Below are 27430 nucleotides of genomic sequence, written 5' to 3' on the forward strand. Positions count from 1 at the left end.
GAAATTAAATTTGAATATTTTATGAAAAACAATCGCACCACCGAAATCGGGATCCTCGTTGCGCAGCTGGGACGGGTGAGCAAACAAAGGAAAGGAATGAAATTTATCAGCCCGAGCAGAGTAGAGGGAGCAGAGCATAGTTATGCTTCTCCGCGGCGAAGGAAACGTCGAGCGTGGGATGAGCTTTTTTTTGTGCCACCGACCGTACGGATGGACGATCCGTTTTACTTGGTTGCTCAAGGTGTAACCAAATGGTGATCCCGCGGATTACCGCGAGGATCAGGAATAAGACATTCAAGTGAGGTCGGTTTCTACTATTTTCTAGATGGCATCGCACTATGGGAATTGTTTCTCAAATGCGATTTTCTATTGTTTTAAAAGGTAAGAAAACGTTAAATTTCAGGAAAAATAATTATTAATTGTGGTTACTAAGCTTAGTCTCCATCTACTGTTGAAACTTTAATGAAGTTTGTTGAGAGCTGATTTTGAACTCTTAAGCCCGTATTTAAAAAGCTTGACTACCACATCTTTCCAGTTCTACAAACTTCTGAACAAGTTCGATGACCACTTACCAATCTCCGTTACTCACATCTCGGCAAAGCGTATCTAAAGGCCCAGAACTCGATTATCAAAGAGACCCCATATCCTTCTCGATTGTGGTACTTTTCATATATTTGTGGAGAACTATCGCTCGTTTGGTTGATTCGTACAGGATACGTTAGATTCGTGCATCGTTATTTGCTTTTTTTTCTTCCAAGTTAAGGCCTTTCGAAGTATCGGCTGCGTGTACTTAGTTTCCGATATGTGGAAGAGATCCAATCTGTCTAAACATACTGACTTATTTTTGTAAAAGTACCAAGTTTTGGATGGTGGATTGATAGATTTAGTTCATCAATATAGGAAAGTTCAGACAAATTATGAACTTCACCATTTCTCACTGATAAGCTCAGATTAAATGCCATCCTTACCAGTTGCAATGTTCTGCTTGTTCGATTATGGGAAGAGGTATTTCATATTCACATTTAAAACCAGCATAATAGTCTCAGGTTTCCATGTTTCCTACAGTTTTAGGGCGTTCTTTCAACGACTTCACTGTTACTGCTTCCACCTTTCAACGACTTCATATGCTCGCTTTTTATGTGACACAATTGACATGAGATGCTGCGTTTCCTCTCAAGGAGTCCCAATCATTCAATCATTTTGGCCACAGAATTTACCGCAGTGCCTAGTCTGGCTGGTGTCGATTTTAATGGCAAAGTTTTTTTCCAAGCATGTAGCACACTCAAATTTCAAGGTGCGCTCCGAATCATCAACTGGACCAAATGGATTGCGCCTCGCCAATTCTGCGCTCTCCTGGCCTTCCGATTATGCTCCAGCGAAAAAAAAAACACTCCACTTCGAATCTTATTTATGAATGGAGTGGTCATTGATTTTTCTTCTTGCCATTGGTGATGTTACTTTTTTTTATTTCAAGACACGCGTTCGTCTCGAAGAGTCACAACACAACCAGTCAGTGCCAGTGCTTCTTGTTAGCAGAAATTGAAACAGAAAGGAGAGAAAAATTACGCCTGTGATTTTCCAACGGTGATAAAAGCAGAGGCCAGTTGGCTCTTCGGATGGTTTGACTTCGAGAGTCGCCGCATCCGTGAAACAGGATGATGGAGACAAGACGACTTACTACTACGTCGGTCGGTCGGCCGGGCATGGGGTATCCTCCGACTGCATATACAAAGTCTGGTCTAAGAACTAAGGGGATTGCACTCCTGAGTAGCCAGTCGCCTTCGACATGGAGTATTAATCCAGTGAAGATGCATGAAATCAGAAGGCAATAAATTACCATCTCGAGTCTCACCGTTCGGCGGAAAACCGGTAATCTATGGGTGCTGGGTAATCTGATTGAAGTTTTCCTAGCTGACATCGGATGATTAAAAACGAATAAATTAAAGAAATGCCCAATTGGTCAAGGCAGAAACAGCCTTTCGTGAGCCGTTTCAAGCGGATTGCCTGTCAGAAAAGCATCTTTGGTCGTTTGTTGTTTACAAATACTAATGTGATTCATGCTGCTCATCAATTCTACTCAAAACGCGTAGGTAAACAAGCTTTGATATATTTCCGCTAATTGTGCTTGTAACCTGTCGAAAATTGAGCCCACTATCGTATGGTATCCTACTGACACTATTTAATATAGATAACAGCGCTTCGCATAGTTGAACCTCCCCGAAAAAAAAGCAAACCATCAGTACAAACCCCATATAAAACAAATCAAAGCCGGTCGGGAAATTGATTGCTTTCCTCTGTTCGGCAGGCAAGGGGTCGTTTGAACTGATACCGCTTCGTGGAAGATAAAACCGCCCGACAAGACCAGGCCGGCGACGATGGTAAACAGGTGATAAGAAGTCACTACGACGACGATGACGACTGACGCGCCGATAGCTATCTCTCACTGCAGCATGTCCTAATATAATTATAATAAGCGGTAATTGGATTCTAAGGGGAACCAGAACAAAAAAGTACACCAGCGTAAGCAGGTGGAAGGGTACATTGGCCTTGTGGATTTTGTTCCGTCTTCAATTCGTCGAACTGCATTCAAAATTTGTTTAGTTGAATGGGGAGAGTGATCCAATACAGACCAGTAAAGCTTCTTTTTTTGCAACTTATCCCTTGTGAAATACTGAAGAACTCTTACGCATTGTAAGCTAGCGAGTTATACATCTTGATGAATATAACTCAAATATTGGTTTTCCATAACTTTTAACGACATTTTTACGGAGCATAAACTTTACAAATGCTGATGACGTTATGAACGTTTAATGGACCATGAGCATAAGCATAAATAAAAGCGCAATTCGTAGTTGCTACTACGTGATTCACCGGAGCAATCGAAATTGCACAGGTGTCGATCATGTCCTTACGGTCATCGAGGAAAGGAAGGAATGTTAGTGTTAAGACAAACGTTGCAGAGACCGAGAATCGCCGCATCTCCACGTTTGTTTCAGGAAGGAACTTTTGTTAGTAGGGTTGGGTACATTGACAATAGATCAATATACGCAAACTACCGCGCACAATTGGCCATTTTCCACCCTTAAACAAACCAAAAAGAAAAACTTATCGCACCTACCCCATTATGAAGGAGAAGTCTTTAGTCCATTCCACACAGGAATGATTGATTGATTTGTCTTTATTAAAGAGACTTTCAGCCCTTGGCTGGTTCGTCTCTAAGAACACAAGAATGAACTGATCGCGATGCTTAGTATATTTCCTAAGGAAAGTATCGTAGGATCATGAGTGAATCATGATGATAGGTAATATAACTTTTTGATTTTGAATCATGCCATGCAGACTTTCGTACTTTTGTTCAGTTCACGCGGAAAGCAAACAATCGATCATATTTTTTCTCCAAACGTAAACTAGTCTGCAAATAAAAAAAGGATCAACGCCATTACTTGAAGTGACGATGTATACAAAATGTGCTTCATAGAATACAAAAAAAAAACGTCTTCGACTATCTAAGTCATATTATCCACAACAAACATTCTCAATAAAATAATAACATGAAACGAGCTCACCCATTCAACTGCTCCATTGCTGGTTGTCTGTATCTCTCAACGTCGAACAAAGCACAAAAGCAAGCGCGCTAATTTGGATCATAAGCTGCAAAGCTACCACACAACACCAATATTTGGCTCCCACACGACCGAACCACCACAACGGAATTGATTTCGTCTCTACATCCAACACACGCGCGCCATAAACTATCTGTACATATAATATAGTCGCATTTGCAACTATGCGAGTGCTTTAAGGACAAACGTCTTGAAATCCCGCTTCAACAGTGCATCAGAACTTCAGACGCATAAATTTCAAGAAGCAAGCTTCAAACAACTACAGTGCATTTTATTATTCTGTTCTTGCTGACTTGTAATTAGCTTAAAACAAAAAGATCAGATTCGCTGGTTTTGTTTACAAAGAGATGGTGCGCTCAAAATCGTGAGTAGTTGCCAAAGTCGACCATTGTGGCGGCCATTTTGGGATTCTAACAAGTCGGTCCTAAAAATCACGACGTAGATTTGGTACTCCGCGAAGGAATCACCAGCATAGATTGAAACAATGCGGGAAAAAAAGAACAAACATACGCACGCCGACCGGATAGCCTTAAGCGAGCCCCACACGAGCATCAATACTTCATCGGTACTATTTGTCGGAATTTTCATCAAACCTTCAGCTTTAGTCGAAAGATTTCCAAAAATATATTGGGAAAACCATGAGTTTGACGAAAATTCCGACAAAAGGTATCGATATTTATGAAGTTGGAGAAGCACGAAGGCACCACCGGCACAGAATTATTAAATGCGGGAAAACACAAACACACGCGCGCTGGCCGGGTGGCTTTACGAAGCTCCCTTTTGCCTACGGCTGGAATCACACTGCACAAATACAGCTTCACGCGAAAGGACGCTTCACACAAACTAAGCGACGGTGACAACGCGACGAACTCGAGATGAAAATTGCGGCAAAAATGCAGTCTCTTGTCTTCGGCTGTCATTGTCACCCGAGCCGCACTACCTACATATGTGATACTTTAGCTACACACTCGAAACGACACCTTGACGTTATGGAGAGCAAAACCAAACAAACAACCAAGCGTCTCCATGAGATTTTTGATATAAGAAGAAGGAGCGTAATATTTATAAACTAAGTATATGACCCTTATTTAATTCTATTTACATATAGAAAACTAACTTATTGAAGCTTTAATAAAATCTAACTAATCACGTTATACCCGGTAACATTTACAATCATCCATTATTCTTGCTGATCATCGATAGGTGACAAAAAGATCTGTAAACAGGGAGCTCAGCGGTAGTGTTGATGTTTGGATAGGGATGTCCATTTATCACCAACATCTCTCTCTCTCCTCAATACAGCTGACAGGGGTCAGGCTGAATCGGCGGTCTTCTAGGACGAGAAGAGCGACGAGGTACTTAAACAACTGTATGATTTTCATTGGTAGATTGGAACTCTGATCAAGACGGCATGGATGTTAATGTAGACCCAGGACGAATACCCATACTAGAGCAGTGTAGTGATACCACTGCATATTGCAACAGTATGGATCGCTGGAATGGTTTGCCAATTCCTGGTGACGATGGATTGGCTCTTTCGACAGGCATAGTCGCACTGATTCCAGGCCTACAGCAAAGTATCCAGCTTTGGTGATGGATTGATAGAGTTCATTGCAGACTTGTTACCCATGGTACGAGTTCGAAGCTGGTTGTGATGGGAATGTGCCATGCGATTATTTTCCACCCATATATTGAGCATTTCATGCCCAATTGGTTACAAAAATCAATCTGGGCACCCATGGCCCAGTTGAGCTTCGCGTATACAAATCGCCGATCATGAGCACTTTCTGGGTATTTTTCATTTCCTCGCCGGATGCAAATGCCGGAAATGTCATTGATCTTGTCTTGGCAATTTCAATCAACTTGAAGTAAACATAGACACATGACAGGAATTATTCGGTGTCTGTAGGCCCAGCGTAGTCCACGTAAACTTTTACCTTGTCTACAGCGTGGACTTCGATTGATTCTTGACTACAGCTACGCAATGATAATAGGAACCGGATAGAGCAACGATGTCCTCATCCAAAGATGACCAATGGATATAGCTGCGGACAATTGCTTTCATACGCTGCATTTCCGTTTGACCTAAATGAAAAGCATGGTTACAGCGTCACCGAACATGACGCAGCCTTGTACAGTTGACTGAGATTTTGTTCGATCGTAGGTACGCTTTATTTCTTGATTTGTGATAGCCGATTTTTATCGTTGGCAACCTTTTAAAGTTCTGCGGAACCGTAACGATTGCAACTGAACAAGGGCCGTGTTACTCCCAGCAAGGATTCAAGCCTCAGGGTCGGCAAGACGCTCGTGACACTCCGCGAAGGAAAACACTTATAGCTTCGATTAAGCAAACTCCCTCTGTATTCGTGGTCTGGTTACACTTTTTTCCACTTCCTCTTGACGGCCCACTTTTCTCACTTCTCTCTCTCTAGCTTCCTCCCTACTAGCTTTCTGGAGTGCGCCCTTAACACCGGACGACGCCTCCCACTTCCTTACGGACTAGTCCTACGTAACTTTATCTCTTCTGTCCGCGCACTACACTGCCTTCGCTCCGCTCCTTTCGCATGTCCACTGGCTCCTTCACTACATCCTGGGCCAGGGGGCGGGCAATTCTTCTCCTTTCCTCTCTCTTCCGTTGGCTGCAGCCTCTCGCGGACCTTCCTCCTGTTACGTGCGCCCTTCGAGTGTGTTGACGGACTCGAGGCTTCAGTGATCCGTAGAGTCGCTGGAAAAGCCTGGGTTCGTCGGCGCGTTTGGTGATTGTATCGGGTTACAGGGATGCGGACACACTACAAATTGCCTAGTAGGGTCCACGCGGTGGTAGCGACTTGCACTGAACAGGTCACTAACTTGGTTTTGAAATAAAAACCGCGAGGTCCTGTGGGCACAATGGGAGAATCGTAAGGGCAGGTTAGACACTGTACGGATGGCTAGGTTCGGGGTATTGTTACGGGATTTACCTGGGTGTCCAGATTACTCCAACTTCTCCGCTTTCCTTTTCTCTTTCTTTTCACTTTTCCGTGCTTTCAACGTTTTCTATTAACTTCTGCAACTAAACTTTCTTCCAAAGTACTTTTCTTCAAAAAACTTTCTTTCTATCAACTTTTCAAACGACTGTTATCTCTGAAGATTACCAGGCTAGTGATCCTCCGTTTTTGAAGATCGTTGACCCCGAACCATTGGCCATTGACCCGTCGTAAGTGCCGAAGTTCCTCCTCATCATGGCCACCCAGATCGCCTCACATGGCCGCCCATTTCAGATGTTCTGATGCTCTGTTCAAGCGGGATTTCAAGACGTTTTTTCTTAACGGTTGGGACTCGGTAACTTTGAAAAAACCCTTCCCGAAAGCAATGGTGATCGATCAAGATCTCGCGCCAGAGCGGTAAAATTTCGGAATTCAATCTGCTGGACAACCTTTGCTCGACAGAAGACACTGGACGAAGAATCTGTGATAATTGAGTCCCTGATGAAGGTCCTAAATGCGACAGAAACGTTGGACAAAATGAAATGGCTGTAGTTGATTTTTGTCAAGACTAAAAAAGACATTTTCAAGTAAAAATCAAAGCCTATGAAAGTTCAAAAAATCTCAGTCAGACAGTTGTTTTCAACCTCAGAAATCGACTCAGACACTTGTTTTCTAGGTATACCTCTGACCAGGAATCGACTACAGACAAATGTTCCTTCAGAAATTTTAACTAGCCTTTCCAACCGTCTGGTGACAGTACTGAAAAGTAATTAGTTAATAGCTTACCGAATATGATGTCATGGTCATGGAAAACATGCAAAGGCTGCCCAAAATCTTTGGCTTCCTATAAGTGGAGCACCTGTCAACTTTTCATTTCGTGTCGATAATCGTTCTCCGATTTTAGGCGTGTGATAATGCCATGAAATCGATCTTGGTCGAATCAGTCGGACAGGTACGATTGAAACTGGTGTCTAAGCCTTATTGTACTTGCATTGGGGTAGTAAAATAACAACAATTATACGCGCTGGTAGAACCGTTTTGTGCACAACAAAACTGCTGCTTTAAACTCATTAGATTCTTGGAAAAGTCGCTCAGCGGGATCAAAGGTGCGCATGGTGTTCAGGCGGTCTAATGCGATAATGGTTTGTCCACTCGGTTTGTGGGCCTTTCTAGGTTTGACTCGCTGCGGCAACGCACTTCCACTAATTGTTATCATTATTTCCACGAATCGAAACTAATACCGTGGTGGACATTGCCAGCTGCGGGATTAATCCGTTCAACTGTTTTCACACCATATTCGTCAAAGTGTCATTTCATAAGTATGGAGCCCTCATAAAGGCAAAAACTGTAACATGACACTAATAATCAGCTTACAATGGTGTATTTTCCATTGACTGGAACTGACTCGAAGGAACCGCTGAAACTCCTCGAAAACACGATGGCAGACCGATTGAAGTAAGCAGAGACATTGCACTACATGGAAATTATAGGATAGATTACATCGATCAAGATTCGGTGTCCCCAAAGTGAGGGCCATGTTCCGAGGATTCGTCTGCGGCAAAGCACACACAAGTCCAAGCCGCGGGAAATTTCGTATTTATAGAAAGGGTTTAATTTACATCTTGTTATACATTTATTTTAACTACATGGCCCCGCCATCCGTTGACGATTGCGACTATAACGGCGACAACTATGACGACGACGACGACGACAAGCACTGACTGCACGAATGGGGACGGAGAAATTCTATGCCGACGACCGACCCGAGGCAAGAAATCCAAATAGCGACAAAACGGGGGCCTGGCTTTGGCGTGGCTGGCTAGTAGGGCAACAGCAATAACGATTCCAACAAAAAAGGCGAAATGTTGAAACATGTGGAAAAGCGCCGTTGAAATTACTGTCGCACATATTTTACAAATGCATTTTTCGCATTTCGAATTACACTAGTAATCCTTCGGTGCTTACTCCTTTTTCCTGTGTCTGACGTGCGTGCACCGGGCATAGAACCAGGAAAAACGGCCCCCAGACGGAACTGGATCGTGTGTCATTTGTTTAGTTTTATGCCTTTGTTTTCGGATTGTTTGCCTCTGATTGAACGTTGATCGCCATCACACAGGCGAATTTGAATTGTCATAGAAAATAAATGCTTAGTTACATACATTTTCTGGATCATACATATCTCTGACACTGTTCTCAATCAGAACTGTTACCGTTTAATTGTTAATATTATTTTTTTTCAATAATTTCTAATGGTAGTTTTAGTATCTGCAAAGCATCAATATTTACAATGATGGGCTATGCGTCCTTTGGGATGTTATTTCACCTATTTATTGGATACATACAAGATTTGAGGTTTCTGCAATTTATAATATATGTGCATGATTTACATTGGTACCGCTCTGCCGTAATTCTGCAAAGTGACGTAAGCGCCATTCAAAATGTCGATATTTTTTGGTATATTATGTATAATATATAGTGTAAAAATAACACTGTGGTATGCCTGCTGTATTAGAATGCAAGATCTAGTCGTAAACTATCATCTATGGAATGAAACTTAGAGGATGAGCAAGAGTGTTATGCATAATAAACAAAAAATGGGCCAAAACTATCAATGTCGCTTACGTCACTTTGCAGAATTTCGGCAGCGCTGGCCGCTGTTCTACGCATAATTGTTCCATGTTCTATGAGATTTTCCATCTGCAAAGGACAGTTAGAGTAAAACGTATATTTGTTGTCTACTTACCACACGCTTTTTTCTTTTTGTTTGCTTAATAGATGACAGCTTTCTTTCGAGTATTTTTCGCATCATCGCGAACCTGAGAATGGCGGCTTTTGTCCGTCCCGAGCCGTTAAAAGGAATTTCAATCTCCCTTGAAAAATTTATTGGATTTTAATTCAAGCGATCGCCGCTTGCATGGAGTTTTATCCGTCCATTTGCTCTTATCCCCATCCAGAAAAAAAGTATCGATTTTAGCCCCCTTCATCTTCCTTACGTTCCCACCCTGCGATTACCGCACACACTGCAAAATGAATCATGATGCTGTGATAAATTAATGGAAAAGCGAAGCCTGCGATTTAATACACTTTCTTCTATTTTGCAGCACGTTTTATCGCACGGCTAATGAACAAGGGCACTCTCAGGGAATATATGGCCGAATCGACCAACCCTCAACGCTCGGTGGCCAACACCACCACCGGCAACGCAGTGATGATGAGGGAAGAAATTAACTTGCCGCTCGGTCGCTTTGACTTTCATCGTTGCCTGTGGTCTCTCCATTTGTAGCACTCCTGTGGGATGACGGTTGGTTTACGCGGTAGATTGGACGAATTCGTGCACTGCATACATAACAACAAACCTGCATCCTGTTTTTCGGATGGTGCTACATACTAGCTAGAGTGATTCCTCTTGGGCCTGGAAAGCTTTATTTGAAATCAATATTTGAAAGCTGTATGCACACAGCAGCAGTACTGTCCGAATCATTCTAGAAAATCAATTATTCAGTTCTTCGGTCAGTTAGCTGGCTCTCTGTGTCTAAGATTAGCTTTGAATATTAGATTCTCACATAAATAGGGAATAACATTCAGATTTATTGATATTCATTTTCATTTATCTGCCATAGATCATATGCACGATGAGCTTGGTATGCAAAAGGTGCTTGGTTCAATACCTTTCATCCTAATTTGTTCTCCTTCTTCACGCACTAACGTGAACTTTTGTATCCAGAACCCAAACACTTCGATATTCAGCCTAGCTTCAAAAACGCATTGGTACAGAAGATCTGCTGTAGGCAAAGAATTGCATCATCCTCTTCAAGTATTGGTCATGGCCAATGCCACGTGCACGTCATCAACACCTCAGTATGATCCGCCAAGGCATCTCCCGTGTCAACACCGAAGCTTTAACAGTGCAGGAGATAGAAACAGCCATTTGTAACATGAAATCGAACAGGGCCCCAGGGGTCGATCGCATATCAGCCAAGATGCTCAAAGCTGATCCCATAGTATCTACACAACTGCTGCATCAATAATTCTACAACATAGTGTGGCTTCGTGGCAGTGCGGCTAGTATCACCAAGCATTTAGTCGCATTGAGTTGCGTGGGTTCGATTCCCGCCACAGCTGTCAGGAAAAGTTTTCGGCTGTGCCACTGGGCGTTGCATGCTAGTCCGTTGTCTAGTGTCGTACGTCCTTCAAAGAGCAAATAGCTCACTAGAAGCATTAAACGTTTCCATGTCTTTTAACATATGAAAAACCACGACATTTCCGGGCGACTAGATGCAAGGCGTCTTAGTAAAGAGGCAACCTGACTGTATGCAATGATTGGCGGGGCATCATGTTGATGTAAATCATTCTCAAAGTCCTCTACAAAGTGATCCTTAATCGGATATAGGAGAAGGTTGACGCAACTTTCCGGTGGCAGCAAGCAGGATTCCGTGTCGGAAGATCCTGTGTGGAGCATATTGTCACACTCCTTATCATCCTGGAACAAATCAATAAATTCCTAGAGTCTCTCTACTTGGTGTTCATTGATTGTAAAAGGGTTTTCGAACGTCTCAATCACGAAAATATGTGGAAGCCCTTAGGTGCAAGGGTGTCCCTGAGAAAATCATCGGCCTCATTGAAGCACAGTACGAGGCATTTCAGCGCAGAGCACTGCACAATGGTGTCTTGTTCGACCTCATCCATGTCGTCGCTGGAGTGTAGGTTGTATATATACTACCACCGCTACTGTTCCTTGTCGTAATCGACGAGATCCTAGTAGGTGCGATTGATAGTGGACCAAATTGTAGGTTGCTTTGGCAACCATTACCATGGAGCACCTAAATGACTTCGAACTGGCTGAAGACGTTGCTTTCGATGCTCAACGGCGCTCCTCAACGGCAGGTCTTACCATCAACAAGACCTAATCGTTGGATGTAAATAAACACGGTCAACCCTTCCAGCTTTACGGTCTTTGGGCAAGTAGTGGAAAATGTTGTTGAAAGCTTCCAATATCTTGGTAGCCAAATGACGGCCGATGGTGGCAACAAGATCGACACAGGTGCACGGATCAAGAAGGCGACGGCTGCCTTGCGAGTTTTTGAAATGTATGGGAAAACAATCATATTAGTCGACTCACCAAAATATGAATTTTCAATTCTAACGTGAAATATGTGCTGTTGTACGCCAGTGAAACTTGGTGTGTATCAGTGGTGTGATAAGTGGTGTGAGTGTGATAATTTTCGAGATACCATCATTCTGAATGTCGCCTACAGATTGCTATCGCAAATCTTTCTACGTCGTCCATCACCCATAATGAATGAGTTCGTGGGAAGTTATGAAACCGGCTTCGTCGATGGCCAGTCCACAACGGACCAGTTCTTTACCGTATGGAAAATCCTCCAGAAAGGTCGTGCATAGTTGATCGATTTTGATGAAATATTTACTTAATTGAATAATGTTGGAAACTAACAGAAAAATTATCAGACGTTTTGACAAATCAACAACAAAATAATTGCCAAACTTGTTTATAATAATGAATGCACAAGATTCTCAAACGTCAGGTCTATTTCTATTCCGTAGAACTTTTACCTGTTATGTGGCTTAGTTGGTTAAAGCGCCGGTCTAGCAAATACGTATTCATGGGTTCGAATCCCACCAGAACACGATTTTTTTCACGATTTCATCTCTCAATTTTGCAATCAATCAACATTCTGTATCTTCTAATTTTGAAATTTTTCCCAGTTTTCTTTCTTCAACTATGTCTCCACTAATATTTACCAGTTTTTATTATTTCAGGATAGGTTTAAGCTGCATATTATGCATTATGTAGGGGTATTAGGGGCATAATGGACACCCTAAGCAAATGAGTACGTTAGGCCTGTATAACAGAGTAAATTTGAACATATTATCAGTTGACCTACAACTTTAACTTGTTTCCCAAGTCTTTCAATCATTCACAGGAGGTAGAATGTCTTTATTGTGAAGAAATAATGGATTGTAAACCGTGTGTTTTCAGGGCTAGCAGGGAAGGTACGGGGTGATATGGACACCCATCGGGGCATAATGGACACCCCTGCATACTTTATGCTAATTCTTTGGTTACATCGACCAGTTGAGTAATTTGCCTACGGAGATCAATACCACAGATATAATACTCTATCTTAGACGGGTTTACATAACATCAAAGTTAGTTAATTAAACTTTAGGCTAAAATAATCGGATTGATGTTTTCCAAACTCTCTATAACGCCTAACAGTATGCAATGCAGGTACATCCATTCGTAATTGCCAGTGTTAATTTCGCCCCGAATCGACTACAACATTAAAATGGTTATTTTAAGTAAATTCTGATCAAAAATAAAAGACTTCATCCATTGCTAAATCTTCGTATACATGTAGATAAGGTAACAATTTACTTGTTTTTGTGGTGGACACACTCCAACACTCGTAATACCTTATTTGCTACTGCCTCGAAATTATAAGAATTTCACCATATGAAAAACATATTTCAATTTCTATGATATTTTGGTTATTTTGGAGCAATGTATATGGTACTTTTGAAAAATAGAACCATGACTTGTTCCTTTACACTTATGCATTAAAAGTTTTACATAAAAGTCAACGGTTTCGGCAAAAACAGGGGTGTCCATTTCGTCCCGGGTGTCCATTATGCCCCTAATCCCCCTATTTGTAAAAAAAATCAAATGTTTTTTTGTAAAAAAAATCAAATGTTTTTTATATCCGCAATCAAAATTTATAGACTGGTTTATGTGACCAAATTTTGTCCGTTCCACCGTCTAGTGATATACTAGCATTTAGCATTTATACTGGCACGAAGATTCTCTGTGTCTTGTTACAGGAAGTCAATAAAATGTTCTTAACGAAAGATCTTGAATCGGCCAGGAATCGAACCTGCCACTCTCATAATTTTCATGCTGAGATCCTACGCGTTTATTGGTTAGGCTGTAAAGGTCCCATATACACATATGCATTCCTATACATTTTCATCATTTTATTTATTTAGTGATCACACTATCTTCGACATAGACGCACAGATTGTTTGATTATCCTATATTCCTAATTCTATTCTTAAATTCTAATTTTAACATGTTGAAATCAAAGTTAACACTAAGCACATTAAAAGCACTTAAACACGCACAAAAAGGACTATTTTGACCATAATTTGTCCTACGCAGAGGAATTGTCAAAAGATATAAGCTACGGTATCGCCGTGGTGGGACGTTCTACGGAATTTCACCATGAACAGCTGGACAATCAATATTTCCACTGAAGAGGTCGAAGACAAATAGGTCATGTGAAATGGAAGAAAACTTATTTTATTTAACCTTTTCACCAACCCCAAATCAGTATCCCAAATCCAAAGATTAGTACAATGCGCATTCGTCTTCTGTCAACTGAGTTATCGAGTTGTCGCGAGCCACATTAATTGCCCCGTCCATTTTCGGACCGATTCTCACTTATTTCACTGACCGATCCCATTAAGTATCCCCGGTAGCAAATTTCGGTTCATGTGGGTGGCCTGGGACCTCACGCTCTTTCCCCACGAGGTACCACAAGTGATAAAAATGGCCCCAAAAACGACTGCTGCTGCTGCTACGGTTGCAGCTTAAACCACTCGTCAGAGCGCTCCATTTTAATTGGTTAATCTTTCCGTACCTACACACTGGGCCAGGGAAGGTGTTGACACTGAGAGAAAAGAGAAGCTCTAAAACGGTGGGTGGCATATTCAAATTTGGAAATTAAAGTTTTGAAATCATTATTACACCTTTTTATTATCTTTCTCTTCCGTTTAACAGTTGGTCGCTGTTATGTTTTACTCAACTGAATGGCTGGCAGCCGTGGTTTTAGCTCTTTTTGGCTGCTTCGCTTTGTTGACATTCTATAAAATTCTTTAATGATTTCTTTTCCGTTGACTTTTCCCGTTTGTTCATCGTCGGGCTGGACTGTCTGGGTGTCTCGTGCGGTGTTGTACGATTGCTTCAAAGAGATCGTTTCGACACTTTGGTGCTGGCTGGTCGTACGGCCAGGTTGACTGGGTAAGAATACGAATTGGGTTGGAAGAGGCTCTGCCACCAACTGTTTCGGATTCTATAAATATCCGGAAATACTTTTGTGTTATGACCAAAATCAGCCACAGCAAAGATGATGACACAGGGCGAATGGCAGAGCAAAACATAGGGAAAAGGCTACAGAAGGATCCAAGCGGTAGAATGTAAATGAGGCTCATACCTTTGGGGTCTAAGCCGCATTCGCGGACACGGGCAGTAAGTAAACTCAAAATTAGATAAAATGAAACTGTCAATTAATTTTATTCTCAGCAAATAAATTTTATTTCGATTTTTTTTTTGCACTCTTGGTTAGGGCACTCAATCGAACGAAGAAGCTTCAAGAAGAACCTCAGACGACCTTTCTCAATCTACAAACCTCGAAGTTTTCCCGCTTACCCTCTCGAGCAGCACGATTTGGTGGTCCAAGGATAATTAAGAGAATGTGTTTTAACTTCTTATTTTTCTCACTTGGCAGTCCCGAGGCTGCATACATAGCCTCACGGGTGACCGCTGGAACGCGCTGTCTGTTGCGTCTGAAGCCATGCAGTAAAGTAGACGGCCGGCGGGCAACACACTCGCTGACTTTGCGGGTGGCAGGTGCGCGGGTGTCATTGGGATGAGTTCAGCAGACACGAGGAAACGCTGAACGAGGGCACTGGACTGCAGAGATTAGATCGCTGCAATCAGTGCAAATTGTTCTTTTCCTTCAGGTTTTGTCACGCGCCCTCCGAGGATCGTAAATTGCGCAATAAAATTAAACGATAATAAAATGTCAATGATCAACAAGGCTTAAGATGAAACCGGGGGACGCAAATTATCCAATTTCAGTTTTTGACTGAAAATGTGCTATTTATTTGCTTATATCAAACCACAGGGAACAAAGATCTCATGAAAAACATGAGCTGAAATTTAAACAGAGAAGTCAAAGTAATCAAAAATGTTTCATGCCGCAAAAACAATTCTCCCTATTGAGTGAAATGTATGGAACACACTTTTAATTCACATCAGAATTGTTTCGATGACGTGAGTATGCGCACACTACCGTATGGCACTGAAACCGGCCGGTATTGCAGCAATTTTGGCAATTCCTGAACAGAGTTTTGAGCCGTCAAACAACCAATGATTTTCGGTCAGGCCTCAGTAAAGACAACATACAGACAAAATCAAGGAGAAAAAATGTTCTTGAAAAGTGTACCTAACTAATTTTGTGAATTTTATTTCGATTCTCCCAAACTCTATTTCACCTGACGGTCAACAAATCCTGCCTGCAACGTTGTCTTACACGTTGAAAGCAATCATCGTAGTCACCTGCTCTCTTGCTAGTTTCGGTTGTTAACGGTCGAGTCGCCACTGTGACCGGCTAAGCATCGATCCCGCATCGCAGTAGGCATACACATATTTGTGTGTTTTTGCTTGGTTACGCGCCTTGGTTGCCTTCAAGGAGGTGCAGTACAAAGGAATTTGCGCCACGCAGAAAATGCGAAAAAGGGTGAATTTAATTAGCCCAAAGTATTCATTATGAACCTTTTGTTTGTGCTACTGGTGTTTTGCACTCGGGGCAGATCGTCGCCAGCAATGAGACAGCTTTACCTTGACTGGACATGACACAACGTGGCTTTTCAGTAGCAGCAACGGTCAATACTTTGAAAGGGCCAATTATGTTAGGTAGGGCAATGATTAAAGTTGAAGGTGATTACTTTCCAAAATTTGGTGAATTAGCATAAATAAAACAATTACAGGCAATCCTACAACCTTAAACTCGTTCAAATTTAACATTCACATTGTTCTTTGTGCAATACTTCCAATTCAATGTAATTTCTAAACAAAATTTAATCGAAGCATGCATAATGTTGCCAAATCTTCTCAAAGACTGTGGCACAACCTTGCATTTCTTTAACGTGCTTAAGCATTATCATTATCACAACATAAATACAGTTATTGTTGAAATATCTCAGTTCATGAAGTTTTCCTCTCAGCTTTAAAACGACCGGGAATGTTGAGTCCAACTCAGCAAAATTTAATTGTGTGTGTGTGTGTTTTTTTTTCTATGTGAAACCATTCTCACCAACCATCGCTTTTTAATTTCATTCTACTTCCCCTACCTCGCTTCCAGTTTACTTGGTGGCTTTGGATAAAATCCTCTATTTTTCACTTTCTCGTTGGGTGTTGCTCTCTAGCACTTTACACGCGTTAGCTATGCTCGTGGTTGTTGCCAGACCCAGGGTCCACCATCGCCGTTTGGGAGTGATTGCGGATTGCTGGTAGGCAAGTGGAGAATATCGGCTCAACCACTCAACACTTGGCGGTGCTTTGCTGCACACCATAAAATATGCAACTCAATGAATGTAGAGTAGGATTATAATGGTAATATTAAAAGGATTTAACGTGCGGCATACAGTTTTGTTTTATTATCTGATTTATGCATAAAGTTTTTTCAACGGCATCCGTAGTCTATTACATGCCAAGCCGAATGTAATAGACGCTGCAAAGTGGAAATCAGAGATAAACAGTTTTCCTAAATGTACTCTGATACGAAGCTATAAAAGTTGGTAAGATGAAAAATTCACTTAGAACTGCAAAAACTCGATGTTGGTTGTACTTTGAAACATGTATGACTTCATCGGTTATTTGTATGACTCCATCGATTATTTTCTACTTCATGACTTCATCGGTTATTTTCTACTCAAAGAACAAGGAAGTAGAATGTGCAAAGTAGGTAATGAAATGGTAGATTTGTTCGTCCATAGCGTATGAAGACCATACTCAAATATCCTGTCTATATAGTTTCATGTTATGTGCATTAAGTTCAAAATCAACATTATGATATCACTGAGTCCACAATTAGCCGTCGTATTCATCTGGCTTTGCCCGCCTTCTGGATGCTGGGTTCGCTGTAGAGTGCCACGAGCTCGTTGTTCATTCTCTGCCGCCTCACTCCGTTCTCATGCACTCGAACGCTTTGAGTGCTTGCAAGTTCTCCGCTAGGATGGTCCAGGTACGTGTATCGTGTCCATAAAGCACCACCGGTCTTAAGGTGAAATGGGAGAGCGTTCAGGTGCATTTTTGACTCGCATTTTTGAGAGCACCGATCTCGTCATCCACAAAACGCCCGAAAACGAAAATGCTACTCAATGTTTATCACGAGCGAGCAAGGCTACTCATTGTTTTCTTAGCTTTGTTTGTTGTTTAGATGACGAGATCCGTGCTTTCGGTATTTGCAAGGCAGCCATTGTGACGGCCATCTTTGGATTCGCTAATATATGTCCTTTAAAAGCGTTTTGTACATGATACATTTGATGCAGAGCGTTTATGATTCATGTTTCTCAGTGATCTCTGATGGTCAAAACTTCACATTCCGCATGGTCGTTTTGTGAATGCATTAAATGACCCCTTCCTTTCCCTCCTCTGGTCGGTCGTTGTTCATGTTCCTTCATCCTAACTTTGAACCGCAACCGGTGCAGGCAGTTGGTCAACTTTTCTGGGCCCATCTGACTGAGTTCTGCTTCAATACCAACCTTACCATCTGCTTTGTTGGTTTTAAGCCGATGAACGGCATCCTTAACATCCTTCAGTGTAGGAGTTGGATCAGTTTCATCCTCGGCTCAGTAATCGTCCCCTCCACTGCCTCAAACCGTGCCTGCATTCTCCACGCCATTTAGGTGCGCAACAAAGTGTTGCTTCCACTTTCCAATCATCTCATGTCTAGTCCATCCGTCAAAAGGCTCCCAGTCTTATACTTCCAGATTTTGGCTCGTGGCACGAGGCCGTTGTGAAATGCATTATGTTCCCGATAAAGCTTCAGTGTTTCTTGAAAACAACACAGCAACTCAATCTCCTCGAACTCCTCTGTTTCCAGGCGGTGTTTTTTTTTTCTCCCGAAAGAGACGGGTCTGCTGCTTCCGCTTATAGCGCAGATTATCGAAAGTGGAATTGTGGAAGTCCTAGACACAAACACAGACAAATTTCTTGTAAAAACGCTGGATCCATTTTTGACAAATTTCGGGATTGAGTTTCTAACTGCAGCTTAGGAATTCCCTGAAGAGTACATTGAACCCTTTTTTTAAAAAATCTTGTAACTGTGAGGTTTTTGTGACTTGTCGTGGATTTTGAGTAATTTCAAAACGATTTGTAGAGATTTCAGGGTTCTTAAAAGAGATTCCGAAAAGCTGCCTAGAGATACTGTTATGGAAATCGTTGTTGATTTTTTTTGAGTTCTTCTTGCGTAATTTCTCAAGAAGTCAATGAAGAAAAACCTGTAGACACGATTTTTTGAGCAATGTTTGCAAGTATTTGTAGTCGTTTTCGAATAGCTATTTTGAGAGGAATTCTCAAAAGTCAAGCTCGTGCACAAGGGAGGGGTTTTGGGGGTTAAGCCCCTCCCATTGCCGATGTTCCATACATTAGGCGCCCCTCCGCCCTGCCAAAATTAGGTTAAACACCTCCCGTATCGCCTTTTCTGTGCACGAACCTGCCAAAAGCACTGCTAGCAGAATAAAGAGTATCTCACCCAATCCCTGAAGTTTTTAACATAATTCCGAAAGTTTGAATTTCATTTTCTTTTAAGAGAAATTTAGGCAAAATTTCTGTATTTTTGTAATGTAGGCCGTAACAAAATTCGAAAAAAGTAGTCTTTTACAATTTGTAAAACTTTCAGAAATATAATTTTTCTTTTGAAAATCTTTCCATGATATTGGCAAAATTTCAGTAGTTAATATTCATTCTCATGAAAGTTTTAAAATACAGGTCGGACTCGATTATCCGGAGTCGGGTTCTGGCGCTTCCCAAAATAATATCTCGCAAACGGAATGCTGTAAGAAGCTGAAATTTTGACTGATATTTTATCGAAGTTGGCTTGTCAAAATGTAAAAATTTTAGCTTCATACAGCTCCACCGTTTCCCAGATATATGTTAGAGAAGCATCAGAATCTCACTCCGGATAATCGAGTCCGACCTGTATGGTGAAATTTCTGATTTTCATTATGGAATCTATGAGTGGGCCACTTTCTAATACCTTTCAAAATCAGTTCGCGGGCCGCACAAAAGCTGGTCGAGGGCCGCATGCGGCCCGCGGGCCGCAGTTTGGTGACCACTGGTATAGTGTTTATGCTATGAAGACTATCCTATGTTATGTCATGCTGTGCAGTAAGGCGACATTTGACCGTAAACATTGAATTGATCCGTAACCGTGTGTGATCCATAACTGTATATCCACGGTATAATTATCTCTAGGTGTAACAATAAGGGAGGTGGTTCAAGAAGAATGTGCCACGTATGGCCATTTACACCACGGCTACGTAATTAGCGAGTCGTAGGCCGTTTTCGTTCGTTGGTCCAAATTTTTGGACTGGTTTGGTTTTCCATGATGATCTTGATGTTGCGGTGTGGGCAGCGGTTGTATTCTTGATCCAGTGAGTGCAGTTCTTCCATTCTTCCATCGATTGGCCATCAACCTATCACGCGTCTTTACCTGTCGCTTATCACGATAAAAGCTGTTCCCTGCTCCTGTGTTTTGCTGCAATACTGATAAATTGTATGATTAACTTTAAGGTTGAAGTATTCGTCATTGACAAAATCGTCATCATTGAAATTCTAAAGCAGTTTTCTCGCTCAAGACTTCAATATTAGCATTGAAAATGTATTCACTGCACTCCATTCTCCACCCGCAAAACAGTGAATACTTTTTCACTGCGAAAATATCAGTTTTGAACGAGAAAACTGCTTTCGAATTTCCAATGATGACGATATTGGCAATGACGAATCCTTCAACCTTAAACATTTGCGGGTGCTTCCGACGAAGTTGAGAGATCTGCAGTTCTACGTATCGAACTCCCAAACGCAAGGCCCTTTTCGTCACTGTGATAGTCGCCATTGGTATCGGATTGCATTCTTCTCTTCTAAAGTCGTTGAACGGTTGACTCATAGGGTCTGGCCCAACTCACCAACCCAGGGAACTGGGTTTTACCTTCCCTGAAGGTTCTGCATTGGTATTTCCATCAACTAAATTTAGTACTAAGAAGCTGGGCTCCAGCGCCAGTCTTCGCTGATGGAGGTGATTTTAATAGGTGCCTAATACATAATATTCAACTAGAGCACCCCATGGAAGTTAACTTATTACTAGGGTACTAGCTCTTTCGTCCTTCAAAGGCGATGAAGGGATAGCTTTGTAGATGACATTTCAAGTGATAATCACTCGAAGTTCTCACACTCCAAACTTTATTTTACAGCGCAAGCATTCAATAAGTCCATTCAGGCTATACATCGTATCCATTGTCAACTTTTCCGTGATGGCTTTACTAATTACTTGCATCCATAATGAGAGCAAGATGATGAAAACTCAATTTATGATACCCGATGAAATACAATCGTAAAACCCTAAGCAAGCAACCATAATGGAAGAACGAGCTCCAAAGCCCAACCGGCTTAGAGAGGGGGCAAACGCAAACTCAACTACAAATGTATTTTAATGTGCACATAAAGATAAAAATACAACACTTAATTATAACATTTTATTTTAACAAAATATGCTTCACGCATAAAATTACACACAAAACCCCGAAAAGGCCAATCGTCGGTCTTTCGGGTAGTGCGCTTTGGTGCCGCCGGTCCTCCACTTGATGACTGCAGGTGAAAGGGGTAAAAGAACACTTGTTCTTTTTGTAAATTTAAATTTTGTGGAAATTTCTTGGCATTATCGTTTTCCGATAAAGATACTACGGACGTCCCCGCCTGAGCGTGCTGCACGCGCATTCTTGTACTCGAGTACATAGTTCTCTTCTTTCTCTACCATAGGTGGTTTGTAGAGCAAGGCTGCGGAAAATGGTGAACTTCCAAACAGTCAACCAACGCAGTGCTCCCAAACGAGAATAATCGTAGCGTAGCGTGAAACCATTGTTCGGGAGCACGCACAAACAAAGTAGCCGACGACATGCCGCGGCTAACTGGAATCCGTTGCTTGACAACGTTCGCTGGCTAGTCATGGCTTGCTTATCTCATTAGCCATTTCAATGCTAATGATGCCAAAGTGACACAGTGGTTGGTTGTTTTAATTTCAATATCACACCCTGTGACATCAGCGCTGGGTGTTGTGGCCACTGAAGCAGTGTAAAAATTTCAATTTACAAATTTCTAATCAGCATTCAATTAGTCCTACTGTGTGCGAATGGGTGGCGTTTACGTCGCCGGTCATGGCTCAGTTAGCGTTTTTATGTTTCAATTAAAGCTCACCAGGTAACGAGGTGATAGAGGTATCCTGTAACAGGCTATAAAAGCGATTTGTAATAAAAAGGGCACTTAAAAGAATGGCGTCACAGAGAGACCAGAACTCGTCAGTTGCCCATAACAAGAAACTTATCTTTCTTCAGCTCAACTGCGCCAGAGCAAGTGAGAGCGAAGCAGCTGGCGGAGAATATGAAAACTCGCCACTTTTATTTATTTCCTTTTTATTATTTATCACACATTATTATGATTATTAGCAATACCATTTGTTGCGTCTTCGCCTTCGCGTTTGACCGTTCGGTAGCAAAAGGCAATCCATTTATCTCTGGAGAGTAGCGAAACGTGAGAGATATAAATTACCATTCTTCAGCAGCCGATGAGAACCGACGCACATCTGCGCTTCCATCGTGACCACTTTGGAAAACCGGAAAGCACCACAAGCTGAAAGCTATCGCGGTCACTTAAGTCTTCGCAGCTTTTGCCTGGCTTTGCCTTGATGTTAACACGTATTGTCTCGTTTTTATGCTCATCACTCTGAGGATCTGCAAGAATGTATTCCAGTTCCATATGTGACTCTGTATTAACGTATGCATCATATAGAGCAGTGGAGTTCACACATTGGATAGTTGCGTGATAATCTGTGGTCAAAATTAAAGGCAATAACCGAGCCAGTAGCGTGTCCCGAGAGACCTCTGTACATGTTTAAGATACGAACCTGGATGGGTTATTTTAACCGATTATGTAGTAGCAAAAGCTAACTGTGTGCGCCGCTGCTACCTTATCAAATAGACGTGAGCGTCGAGTGCAAAAGCAACGAGCTACTACATGGTGAAACAAGAATTGCACCGGTTTATCGCGCCAGGCAAAGGCATTTCCACATTAATAAATTTATCGTTTATGAAATTCAATAAACAGAAAACAAAACAGTAAGCCAACCATACCCTGGTCAGGCGACTTACGTAAGGTATTTTATCGATAAAAATTAAGTTATTAATTCTAGCATACGAACTGGAAACGAAAAAAGACAGGAAAACGTAAAAATTCATACAGAAGGAGAAATATTTAAAATACATTTATGGCATGCTCTAGCTTGGATGGCGTTGAGCTATTTCTACCAACTTTGTTTGCCCATGGGAGCGCGAGAGCGCGCAGGTGTTAATGGTTACAAAGTGAACTGAGGCGTAGAGAAACGGTGCTGCGCTGGTGCTGCTCGGGCCGAGAGGGTACACAGGGCGAGGTTGGACACTTGAATTCCGCCACTATCGCGCATTAATTGTGTTACGCGTCCAATAATGGACAGCGGGTTCAAGGACTTCCCGCTATATATTTTCTATTGTCCAACCCGTATCAGAGGTGGCATGCATTGTGAAATAGTGTGTCTTGGATCGTGGATCACGTAAAATATAATCAAACTGATCTACGGCTGTTGGCCATTTGTTAACAAATTGCTTGTAGTTGAGATTTTTGGAAATAGAGGCTAATAAATGTTAATAAATGATTTATTTTTTCCTAGAAATAAAAAAAACGTTTGAGTCAAAACATTATTACGCTACATATACGAGCGTGATGAAAGACATAAACAACTGAAAGTAAGAACAAGTTTCCTTATCAAAAATATATTAATGATAATATGCTGTGCTTCCGTTAAAAAAGCAAAAACCGTTGTCCACATGAGCCAACCCTGGTTGAAACGTCACTGTAATCCTTGCAGAAAAGTGCATTACCCGAAGCAGTAAGAAAAGTGCTGGCCAAAGCTCTCGTCTCCGATGGTCTACCTGGCAGCCAGAGTGCAGTTAATTTAAATTACCTGTGGCGCTTTTGCGATGATATGATGAACCGCTTCGATGCCGCAGCCAGTTGTTGGTAGTTCAAGCGGCAGCCAGTCTCAATTGCATCTGGCTTTCAAGGCATCACGAGAACGGCAAGAGGGTGGAGCCAGATGGAAAAACAAACACACAAAAGTATTTGTTAATAATAAAAAAACTGAATTACTGCGGCTGCCGAGGCGCAGTGAGAGGGAAAATGTGAATGAACACAGAAATACAAGAAGTCGTCACTTACTGGGAAGAAGGGGGTAAAATGCGTAGGTGCCAGAAAAATGTAAAAAAAAAAAGAACCAAGCTTCATAATCAGCCTTCGAAGAAAATGAATTGCAAATTACTACTATTATCTAATACTATAGAAGAAAAAGATTGCTGGCGTCGTTGTCGGAGCAGCTTTCGCTGGCAAAGATGTGCAGGGATATGAGCGTCCACATTCAGCCAGAGGTTCCTATTTTTGGCACTTTCCGGCACTGCACTTGAAGTGTCGTTGTAGTCGTTACAGTTTTACGAAATATATTGTAGTTTTAAGACGATTTGAGTCTACTGAAATTTGTTATAAGTTTTCATCGATATCTGTAGAATATTTGTTTATTTTTTTTTTCTTCGACGTCAACGTAACAATTGAGTTGGTGTATGGGTTTCAAACAATGCTTTTTATTTTTGTAGCTCATTCTCTTGAGCAAAGTAAGTCAAAGTAACATGAGGAACTTACTTCAATTTTTCAATGTACGTTTTACTTTTGTCTCCCCCAGTTACCCGTTTGTAATAGAAGAAGATAGACAGACAGACGTGCAGCTCAAGAAAATCACTCAGGTTGGACAGGTTTCGCGGAGTCGGTAGTGGGCACAAGAGAAACAATAAAAACATAAAAGTGTTAATTGTTTTGTTTTGTCTGGCTTAATTCGTAAACACAATGGTACTCACCAACGCTATCAAGATGGGAATATATCATTTTGCGGTTTCAATTTCAATTAAATAATTCCCTCTTTTTGCCTTCTCTTCCTCTTACAGAGCAACCCGTATGCTTTAAAGGAAAGTGGACCAACTAGTGATATGACCGCGTGGACATCCGCCGGCCTGCAGCCCACGACCGGATACTACCCGTACGATCCTACTCTAGCGGCCTATGGGTGAGTTTCTGCTTCCAAGCGTAGCGAAAGAAAAAAAAAATATCATACCCTTTTATTATCGTGACCCACCGCATCCGGATATGCCGATGCCTCGGAACTGCGAAAAGTCACGCCGTTCCGGAGCTTCCGGGTTGCTGCCGGCCGAATGCCAAAATACACTCCCATCTTCTCGCAATAATACCCTCTCGAAAATTGGCCTCGAAACGCAGTGCGAAGTAGTTACTTCCTTCCTACTTTTATGATTGTTGCTCTCTCCTCGCTTTTGTATATTTTTATCACACTTTATTACGAATGCTCAAACACGGTATCCCTCGGCTGCTTGTTTCAACTCATAAAATGCTCAGTTGGGCAAGGCAGAGAGGAAAATCTGCGGTCTACAATAATTCATAAAAAAAGTATATTTTTATTGTAGTGGGTGGCTGCCAGTGGCCATTATCGTTGGTTTTCTTGCGATGCAATGTTCTTCTGTTAAAGCAGGAAAAGTATGGTTATGGTTAGGTAGGAAGTCCTTTTGCATTGACCGGGCGTTGTTGCCTGTGTCGGATGTCTGAGTGAAAGCTACACAACACCCTTCGGGGTGAGCAACCATGTACGCACAGACTCGCGTGACCTTTGGCAGTTTTTCATATTATTATTGACGCCTCTTTGTGACCAATAATCTTGAAGGTAAATAGCTCATAGTGGCTGATGGGCTAGAGGGACTGATAGCCTATCATGTTCGAAACTATTAAATGTTTGTGAGAAATTATTAAACCAAACCCAGAAATGATAAATTCCAAAGTTCAGCGTTACCATACCATTCCAGATGGTAATCGTTCAAACGATTATGTGACTTTGAATTTGTTTAACATATATTGTCTTGAAATGTTAGCTTATAAGCAAACATTCAAAAGCGAGACCCCTCAATTGGATTCAGGGCGCGAACATAGATTTTTAGTTCGTAGAGCATAGGCTACTGTTTCTAGATTTACTGTTAAGTAACGATTTGGTATTCTAACTGCCACTGTAATAATCAGAAATAGTTCTTTCTAGTTTTATCATTACGGAATTGCTAGCAAGAAAACTACAAATATATCTTTGAAGATTTTCCTGATTACGTTCACGCTAGGTTTTTAGAGCTATGTTGTACAGATATCGATTTCTGTATCGTAACTAAGATTCAACAAACAAGGTTGTAGCTTACTTAGTTACGAGACATATTATATTAAATCTCAATCATTAGTTTAATTTAGAGCTCTTGAGTCCTCTTCGATCACAAACAACCATCTTGTGCGCGGCCTGCCACGGTTGCGCTGGCCTCTCCCTAGTTCTCTAATGAATATTATCTCCGCCGTGTTTTATTATCTTCAAAATATCCTTTTTTGGTGCACTTCTCCATATTATGCTAGGGAATCGCGTCACTTGGGCGATGGCTTCTATATTCGTCTGTTTTCCACTATAACTCAGTCAAATTTGAACCAATTGACACAACTTTTGGAATGTGGTGGGATAGGTATAGTATCTACCCGTGTACAACATTTCTAGTCTATTGGTTCAAAATTGACTGAGTTATAGTGGAAAACAGACGAATATAGAAGCCACCGCCCAAGTGGCGCGATACCCTCATAGTTTTATTTGTCAGCAAAATACCTTCTCGGTCATTGCACAGAACGTATGACAGCACTGTTTTCCTCCCCACGCCATTGAACGATTTGTAAAACTTTCGAATACCATTTTGTTCCATGGCGCACCATCTTCATACTGCATTCTTCGGTGAATTTCTTTCTCGGCTTCCTTGCACCGGTCTATATTCTGCCGGGTATCATACACTAATATCTAATTTAGGCCTATCTTCAATGAGTCGGTTGGAACGAATTTTTTCAGGTTCTCAGATAAACGAGGTATCAATTTAAAGAGTTTGGAATCAGCGTCGCGTCAATAAGGAGCGTCCATAAATTCCGTCACAATTTATGTGGAAAGGAAAGGGCTCAGCCACGTATGACGACTCATTCGTTACGTAGTTCGTGTATGTTTCCCATACCAGAAACTCTAGAATACGTCATTCCAAAATATCTTCCCATCTCATCTTGTATTGCGAACGCTTTCCACAGGCGATAATAAAATATCATTCAATAAACGAAAGCAACGGCACCAAAATTGAAAAACGATTTAAGTACCCATAAAAAATTCAAAAACTTTTACCTTCCCCTAGTGCCAGCTCAGCGTGAGATGTATCGCGAACCCTCGACCTCTTGAGTGCTTCCCGTTTTTTTTTTTGAATAAAAAAGTGAAGCAACCAGTGCTTTTTCGCTAAACATCATCCAAAAGAGTGGGGATGAGACCACTTCCGATTCAATAAAAACCGGAATGGAAACCTATCAATATAGCCATGCCGAACACGGTGTATCCAGAGTCCCACCACACACACACACTGCCTGCTATGATGCCTTTGGCCATTATTGCTTCGTTCTGCCACGTGCTGCAGCGAGTATCATCTATAAGTGTGTTGAACATCCATGTGAACGAGGATCTAGGAAAAATGCCACGTGTGTCCAACCGTCGACGACGATGGCGAGAAATTCCATCGAATGGAAAACTTCTCTGAAAAACGTTGGAGGTTTATCAAAAAATAGAAGTCGACTCC

General features: G+C 41.6%; 1 protein-coding gene across 3 annotated transcripts in view; it reads left to right on the plus strand.

Annotated features, from left to right (window-relative positions):
* The window catches only part of LOC109415156 (homeobox protein araucan), a 271454-nt gene that overhangs the window by 178672 nt on the left and 65352 nt on the right, over nucleotides 1-27430 (plus strand). For all 3 annotated transcript variants that reach the window (XM_062851959.1, XM_062851960.1, XM_062851961.1), the window contains one exon: nucleotides 24689-24807. In XM_062851959.1, the coding sequence (XP_062707943.1) occupies nucleotides 24689-24807 (119 nt within the window). The remainder of the gene's footprint in view (nucleotides 1-24688; nucleotides 24808-27430) is intronic.

Source organism: Aedes albopictus, chromosome 2 (assembly GCF_035046485.1).
Source record: "Aedes albopictus strain Foshan chromosome 2, AalbF5, whole genome shotgun sequence".
Lineage (NCBI taxonomy): Eukaryota > Metazoa > Arthropoda > Insecta > Diptera > Culicidae > Aedes > Aedes albopictus.